The sequence below is a fragment of the Zonotrichia albicollis genome, chromosome 1, assembly GCF_047830755.1.
Source record: "Zonotrichia albicollis isolate bZonAlb1 chromosome 1, bZonAlb1.hap1, whole genome shotgun sequence".
In the NCBI taxonomy this organism is placed as follows: domain Eukaryota; kingdom Metazoa; phylum Chordata; class Aves; order Passeriformes; family Passerellidae; genus Zonotrichia; species Zonotrichia albicollis.
The window spans coordinates 68,957,083-68,965,626 of record NC_133819.1 but is presented as its reverse complement, the minus strand read 5'-3'; the positions used below and the strand labels follow the sequence as shown (position 1 = coordinate 68,965,626).

Here is an 8,544-nt window from a genome sequence, read left to right as displayed (position 1 = left end):
TCCTATATTTAAAAACAAGTGAATGTTGAATGATAAATAAAGGTAAAAGGATTTGAATGCTCTTATCCACATTGCCCTAAATTCATACACTTAGCAATTATTGAGTTTTCTTTTTGTAGAAGCAAATACTTTCCTGTATGAAAGCTTCAGAAGTTATCTAAAATATGTCTGTATCTTACACCCCTCTGGTCTAACCAGCTATCTTCCTCTGCCAGGAAAAACCTTGTGCTGACAGTTTTTGCTGTGGTTGTGGAAGTCATGTCAGTAGAAGAATTCCTTTTACCTCTCTTAATCATGTGTCCATTATGGACAATCTGTTAGCAGAGCATGGCTGTTCTGACAAGCAGAGAGCTCTCCTGGTGTAGTTACAGCCCTGTACACTGCAGCAGAGGTATAACTACTCCCAGTACCATTTACAACAGCAAGACTCTGCTTTTGCCAGCATGGCTCATCATTGTCTGCATGACACAAGCTGTGCGGGTGAAGGTATGGTTCTGACTGCCTAACTCTGCACATTCGCTGCCTTTGGTAGCACAGCTGGGTTCGAAGCTCAGTTGAAACCATATCCCTTTGCACATCTGCCTGCAGAACTTTATGGCACAGACCTGACCCAGTGCAATTTTGCTTCTGATTTAAGGAGATGCAGAGCACAATTTAATAGGTACAAAAGCATAATGACTCTTTTCACACTCATTTACCTGAGCCTCACCATTTTCTTCTGCCTCCTCCTTGATTCTTTGCCTACTGCATCCATTGGCCATTTTTTCCTGGTAATTTGGTTCCTCTCTTCCTCAAGTCCTGTCATTGCAGCTTCCCACAAGTTATATTATCTCTGCCCTTTAAAGTTGTCCTGCTTTTTCCTTCCCTGCAGGGTAACTGCTTCCTTGCCTACTTTCTTCATGACTGCTGCCTCACTTCCTATTTCTTCACGTCTCTGCTGCTTGCTGGCCCTCTCTGCTGCTTTGTGGGTGCATCTCAAAGCACTGCCTACCATCTTCTCCCTGCAATGGGGGCTTCCTTCTTCCCCATCCCCTTTTCTATTTGCACTCTGTAAGCTATAATTAGCTGTGGCCCAAAGTTAAGAAAATAAAAATGCAGGCTAGAAAAATCAGTAGAAACATCCTAACAGCAAAATCAGCAAGGGCACAGCCCAAGCTCCCAACAGAAACTGTTGAATCCTCTGTAACTGAGAATACTTAAAGCTAAACCAAGACAGTACTGAAAAGTGTACTGTGCAGAGAATTACTGTGGCAGCCTCAGAGAATGGAGAGTAGGTGCTTCCCACCTCTAGTCTATGATACCAAAAGATAAGAAGTGATGCTTCAATTGGATATTGCCACCTTCCTTTAGCTGCCACTGTCTCCTCCATTTGAACAACTGAACCTGACGTCGCTGTTAAGATAAGCATTTATTTTGTTTAAGCATAAATGCTTAAACATGCATTTATTTTGATTGTGAGAGGCTTCAGAATCCACTCTCCTTAGCAAATGAGACACAGGGAAACACACAGCTGGCTTGCCTTTGGGAGGGAAAATAATCACATTTAAGCTAACAATCAATTAGGTGTGAGAGGCTGGGTGGTCAGTAAGAATGAAATATGTTAGTACCAAATCACAGGCTGGGCACTGAACACTGACTTCTTTTTGCACACCTGTGGGTTTTTTTTTGCATTGCCAGGCAACAAAAGTTTCTGGGCAACAATGCAGAGTTTTAAAACAAGTGGAAGTATTGCAGTGGGTGGTTTTGCTTATTGTTCTTTTACCTGCTCCATCTCTACACTGACACATTTGCACATGGATTATACAACCTGTTTCTGAGGCTCTACATTAGTGATCACAGAATTGCTTGAGAATGTAAATATCAAACATCTACCCACAAGTTTTTTCATGCTATGTTTTCAAACAGTCTGTTGAGGAAGAAGTAGGCTGTGCTGCTTCAAAATTTGCTAAATAATTCAATATGCAGAAAGGAATCTTAGTTTCATTCATTTAAAATGTGCTATTTTTAAAATAATTCTTCTTTAAAGAATTTTTGTTACTAAAACTGTAATTACACTCTTGTGCCTCTGTTGTTTGTTTTGGTTATAAGGCTGAAAGATATGTCAGCTGATTACCCTTTTAGCCATTCTCTGTAGTTATGACTGTATATCCTGAAAAATAGGTTTAGGCTGGTGAACTTCCCCTGAAAGGGTTTAGAAACAGTGGTTATTGTTACAATAGTTTAGGTGAATAGTTTATGCTACTTTTTACCTCCTGAAAATTAGAGCTGGGGAAAGGGACTAGTCCATCAAGCTGGTCCAGTCCCAGCAGCAGGGCTGCTCTGCATTGCATCCATCTGCAGGAGACTCCCACAGTGAAAAGAGAGAAGGAGATGGGACCAGCAATTATTGCAGCCAGAAACTCCAAGCAGTCCTGCACTATGTCCTACAGGCTGTGATCTGTGGGGGGGAAAGAAGTGGTGTGAGTTTCAGAAACACTATCTTCATATTTCCATATGAATCCTTAGCCAAGAGGTAGTCTTGGCTGGCTAGGTGAGCCAGCACAAGGACTGCTTTGCGCTGTTGAAATGTCTCAGAGCAAACAGGGAGCAAACACTTGCACATGATCTTTTGCTGTTTGTTATCACTAACACACTGTCTGCTGAGAAGACACCCAGCAGAGTGGATGGCTTTGTGCCTGGAGAACTACACTGGGATTTTGGGGGAAATACTGGTTTTAATTCCAGGCCTGCCACTGCCAGCCTGTTGGGATGTGAGGGAAAGTGCTTAAGTGTGCTGGGATACATCAGCTTTTCTTTCACTCTGTAAAGTCTGATGTTAAAATAAGTTTGGACTAAAGCTTTGGCCTAGCTGCCCTTGAATATAGTGAGTGGGGTTGTTACGGAGCAAGTTCCACCACTCCCCTGTTCTCCAGCTGCCCAGTTTCCAGACACCAGGGTAGCTGAGCATGGTGGTGCATCACATTTCCCTGTGTCTTCAGACAAATGCTCTGAGAGAGTTTGCAGCTCATGGATTATGCTCTTCTGTGTGGTTTTCCAGTGCACAAATTCATCAACTTTTCCAAGCAATTTATAGGATATATATTTAATTGAACTTTTCCCATTTTATTTGTATAATTACCCTGGCTCTATGGTGGTCATATTTGTCAGTTCTGTGTTAGTTCTTAAGGGTTTTTTAACCCAAGAAACGTGTGTCTTGGAGAAAAAAAAACCTCTCAACCCATGAGAAGACTCAGCAATGGCATGTTTGTTCATTTAAAAAAATAACTGGTTGAAACATAAAGGAAATTCAAACATTTCTTTTGGTCTCAGGTTTTATAAAGACTTATTTCTCAAAGCCCTCAGGGCTGTATTCGCTGATCCTCCAAGTAGGCCTTTCCCTGTGTTAGTATGTCAGCCGAGTTCTCCCTCTTGGCACGAGCGAGGACATCAGGAAAAGGATGGCAGCAAGAGGACTCCGGACTCTGAGCAGCACAAGCTCAGGCAGGGCATGGGGCCTCAAATGCCTCTGACATCCTCTGAGGCTGGACAGCCACATCAGGGCGAGGGAGCTGGGGCTTGGCAGCTCCCTCACCCAGCAGTCGTGAGGTGTTGCAAAGTCAGGGCCCAGTCCTGCCTCTCAGCATATAAAATGGGTCTGGTTAGCCAGAGAAATGCCTTACTCTGAACTGCTTTGGCTGAAAGTGATGTGTAAATTTGCAAGATATTACAGTAACTTCTAAAGATCAAGATCTAAACCACAGAATGTTGATAATGTCTCATAAGATAGGGGAAAATTTTTTTCCAACTAACCTTTAACTTCTCTCTTAACGCTAATGTTAGCTTTAGTGTCTGTGCTTTAAAACATCCTCAGGTTGTGGCCTTCATATAAGCTATACATCCTGTTTTTCTTCTCTCCTTGAATACCTTTAATCAGCATCTCTGATATTTAAATTGTGGGTGGGGGCGGAGTTGTCCTTTTCTTGGGACCACAGCAGGTGGCTATTGTCACCCATATTGCTGTGTCACCCAGTGGTGTCAATGAATCTGGTAACACACTAAACATCTTCACAAATCTATTGGTTTTATTTCTACTATTGTTCATTATATTTATCCTTATTTTGAAGAATTGGAAAGGTGTGTGAGGGTTACGCAGAAGCTAAAGAAAGTCTTCTTGCCCCTGAGTGTGTTTACAGTCAGTATCCAGAAAGTCTAGAAAATATGAATAGTCCTAGGGAAAAAAAAACAACTTTTTACTTATCTTGTCATAGAGTGGTCAAAGGAGATGGGATAAACCACAGTAATGTAAATAGTGAAACGTGCAGAATGAAGAGGATAGCTACATCAGTCATGTAGTACCATTTTGGGAGAGTCATTCATAAAAGTGGGGTTTATTAGACAGAAATTACCTCTACCTTCTCTTTCTCTATAATAAGTAATAGAAAAAAGGAACCATTTGATCAAAACTTCACATTCAGTACTAGACCACAGTGGTGCTTTACCTCTCTGATGCATTATAAAAGTTCAAATGACAGAAGGCTGAAAGAAATATTTAATTTCTGTTGCCCACCAATAACCCAGAATTATCATTAATTCCTTAACTGCTAAAAGACATATAACTTTTTATTATTTTATAAACCCTAGTAGTTAATGGGGTTTTAAAGTTATTAAATAACTTTTTTTCATCACTGGGTTGTTTGTTGGGGTTTTTTTAAAATTTTCAGTATTAATGTAACACAGTATGTACTGGTTCATGCTTCGTTCCATCTTACAAAAAGAATAGGGGTAAGTGCTATAAAAAACTACCTGCATATTTTCTCCAAAGACTAAAATCATTATTTTTTTCCAATGTGAGTTTTACATGTCCACCTTTTCAGAGCAGATTTCAGATACTGAATTGAGAAACACTTGTTTTTCTATTCCATCTATTCCATATACCTGCTTGCTAAACTTCCCACATTGAAGGGCTCTTAAGCACCTCCAAGGTTAAAAAATACATAGAGGATGGGAATCTTCATGTTGAGGTAGTCCAAAATGCCTCCAAGACTATTCTAGAAATATTAGGCAGAGGTCAATGAGACATGCATTGCTAACCTCCAAATAGGATTACCCATACAGGAATTTTCACCAGTTTCAGCTGCAGCCATTTGTGCAAATAAATGGCTGTGCAAACCAGGCCCAGTCCCTGTGAGTTTGTATGTGTGTGCCATGAAGGCTTAAATCACAGCAGTCTTCCAATGTAAATAGAATGTTTCAAGGGCTGAGCCTGAGATGGATAAACTGCTCAGGTTTTTGATTAATTGGATGCCTGACAGCACATGATACTGAAGATGCAAGTTGGCTGTAAAGCTGCTGAACTTACCAGCAGTTCTACCAGAGCAGGTTGACAGGTTCAATGGGGACAGAGATGAAAAGGTTAAAGACACTTTGCTATCAGTTTATTTTTAATGGCTTTCCTCTCTTTTTTTTTTTCGGTAAAATAAGAACCTTAGAACAATGAGAATGTGCTTTCTCTCATGTTTGTTGCTAATATTGTGGGATAAACAATGATATTGCTCCTCTGCCAGTCAGCAACTCCACTTGGGAAGTACAGCAGAGAACACAGTACAGAGCACAAGTGGCAAAAATTAAGCTCGCAGAAACCACCACATCACACACATATCAAAGCTGCAGTTTCACGTTCTGAATATACGTGCGCTACCTTTCGGTTTTGCACTTGTGGAATCTCTAACTCCCAGTTCACCAGACCTGCACGTGTTTGACTTGTGAGTCCAGAAGGGATGAGGTTTATTACTGATATGAATCACAGCTCATGGCTTTGAGACAGGACCTGTGCATTCCTGACTTGTATGTCTTTATCCAGTATTTGAAAAAATGGTGCAAATGAAGTTAATCATGACATCTTACATGCAATAGTCTGTGAAAATAGTCAGTTGAGGGCTCACTGCCACATACCTGGAATTTCGCCTTGTTTTCCAGGTGAATCCCTTTTCAATCAGGAGATAGGATACCACGTAAGCTGGCACAAGCCTTTTGCCTAGAGGCCATGACTTGATTTCTTTAAAAAAGAGGCAGAGACTGCAGGTTCCACCTCACCAGTAACAGCTTTAAAAGGCCTAGTTTTAGTAGCTCTAGACTTAGTGTAAATAACCATTTCCTTAAAGGTAAGCTGGTTCCTCCTATACTCATTAGGCACTCCTCGGAAGTAGTGTTGGTTTACTTTTCTTTTTTTCCCATCGAGCTTTCAGGATGGAGTATTGCCAGGTATTTTGTTTTTATGTAGTATTATTATTTGCCACACAGCTCTAAACCGGTACCGGCTTTACAGTGAAATCCTCACCACTGAACACCTCTCCATCACTTGTTAAGTCTCCTGCGCCTTTGAACTTCCACTTCAGGGAAAGTGACGGGAAGGATGGTGCATGCGGAGCCGCGCAGTGTAACTACCTGTACGTGCAAGCGCCCGCATCTTGCCTTTGATTAGGCACAGCATTTGCACCTCTGTTCCTGCACTGATGCTCGCGGTGCTGTTACATTTAAGGCGTCCTTTAGGTCTGGATGCATGACTGACCCCTGCGGAGACCCAAATCGAGCAAGGACGAAAAGTTTCCGAGGAACCAAACACACCCAGAAGGTGACTCCTGCCCGCGGAGCACGGGCTGTGCTGCCTGCGGCCGCTGTACCTGGTGAGGCACCGGGCTGGGAGGCGCAGGAGGATGCACAGACATTTCCAAGGCAGCGGAGAGCCCCGGTGAATTCCTTAGAGCCGGCGGCGCGGCACCGCCACCGGCGGCTCCGGATGCGCTCCGGCCCCGATCCGGGGGAGCGGCCGGGCGCCGGGGGACACGCACATTGGGCCGGGAGCGCGGCGGGCCGGGCCCGCCCGGGAGAGCCCCGCGGGCGCGGCCGGCGGAGCAGCGGGAGGGCGCGGGGCGCCGCGTGGCACCTGGCCGCCCCCCCGCTCCCCCGCGCCTGCCCCGGGCATCCCGCTGCTGCTGCGCTGCCGGGCGGAGAAGGGAGGGACGGAGGAAGGGTGGGGGGGGAAAGTTGTGCTCACTCCTCTCCTTGGAGGCGCCCCTCCCTCCCCGCGACGAGGGCGAGTTAGAGATGCTATTTGCAACAGGCTGCTGCTGCCGCGGTAGCGCGTTCCCGGGAGAGGAGCCGGAGCGACACGTGATGTGTCTCCTTATCAGGGTGCGCGGGGCAGCGCGGGGGCGGGCAGGGGGCGGGGGCGCCCGCGGAGCGCGGCGCGGCGGGGTCCCTAACCGTGCCCATCTCTCCCCTCCAGGGAGGCGCGGAGGACGGGAAGTTAGCGCGGAGTTGATGAACTTTGCACATCCACAGAAACGCCATTTTGATTCCTTTTTCCGGAACAAGTTTGCGGCTCCCTCCCGTGCGCGCTCCCCCCGGCGCGCCCCCGCGCCCCCCCGGCGGCCCATCCTCCCGGCATGTCGCGGCGCAAGCAGCCCAGCCCCAGCAAAGTCCGGCGTAAGTACCGCGGGGCTGCCCGGCCGCGGAGCTCCCTCACAAAGGGCAGGAGCGTGCCTTAACTCTGGAGGGATATCTATTTCTTTTTTTTTTTTTTCTTCTTCTTTTCTTTTTCTTAAGGGAGGGCAGGAAGAAAGATGAGGAAAAATAAACTTCTGGGAGGGGGCAGGCGCGGCCGTGAGGACGTTGCAGCGTGTCGGCTGGTCGTGCGACTTATTTAAAAAAATGAAATGCTTCTTAGAGGGGGGGAAAAAAGTTTCCTTTAAAAAAAAAAAAGGAGGAAAAAAGTTTGGCTGGCAGCGGTGGAGATGATGATGAGTTCGTGCAGCCTCCCTCTTCCCTTCCCCCGCTCCTCCCTCTCCTCTCCTCCCTCCGCGGCTCCTGTTTTTTTTTTTTTTTTTTTTTTTTTTTTTTTTTTTTTTTCCCTTCCCTGTTGCAGACTTTCTACCAACCAGCGGCACCAGCCGCGGCGTTTTGCCTTCAGGACCTGATGCTCATCCATATTAAACCGTCTGAGCTCAGGAATCCGGCCAGATCATCCCCCCCCTCCTGCTGCAAAGTTTATTTTTAACCAGCCACCGCCACAATTTGGATGGGGCTGCGAGGAAGCAACATCTTCTAGCCCGGCTCGCCCCCGTCTCCCGAGCTTGCCTTTTAACTTTTCCTTCAGGGTTATTTTCCTGCCGGCGGTGGCGGCGGGTCCCGCGGCGGCCCCTGCCCGCAGTTCCCGGCTGGGAGGGCCGCGCCGGAGCTGGGAAGTTGGGATGAAGGCGCCCCTTCTCCGCAGGTAGAGCCGGCTTGCGCCGCGCATCTCTCCGCTCACTTTCCGCTCCCCCGTCAGGGCCGGACGGCCGCGCCTGCCTTTCCTCGGCACCCGGGTACCTCTCTCCTCTCTTCTGTGCCCCTCTTCCTTACTTTATTTGATTTTTTTCGCCTTTCCTCCACTTTCTCCACCCGCCGCCCCCCCCCCCCGTCTTCCTCCCCCCCGTCCCGGTAGGGACGTGCGTGTCCTTTCCCCTCCCGGCCTGCGCGGCGGGGGCGCGGGGGAGCCGTGCCCGGGGAGGGCGGGGGGCGCTGCCC

General features: G+C 46.8%; 1 protein-coding gene across 5 annotated transcripts in view; it reads left to right on the top strand.

The window, feature by feature from the left end:
• The first annotated feature begins 7,322 nt into the window (after positions 1-7,322).
• Positions 7,323-8,544, top strand: part of RREB1 (ras responsive element binding protein 1) — a 118,951-nt gene continuing 117,729 nt past the window's right edge. For 2 of the 5 annotated variants that reach the window (XM_074543956.1, XM_074544007.1), the window contains exon 1: positions 7,323-7,464. In XM_074543956.1, the coding sequence (XP_074400057.1) occupies positions 7,425-7,464 (40 nt within the window). In that variant the 5' untranslated portion in view covers positions 7,323-7,424. Of the gene's footprint in view, positions 7,465-7,902; positions 8,252-8,544 lie in introns of those variants that run through there. The other 3 variants (XM_074543999.1, XM_074543976.1, XM_074543962.1) reach the window with 2 other exon arrangements.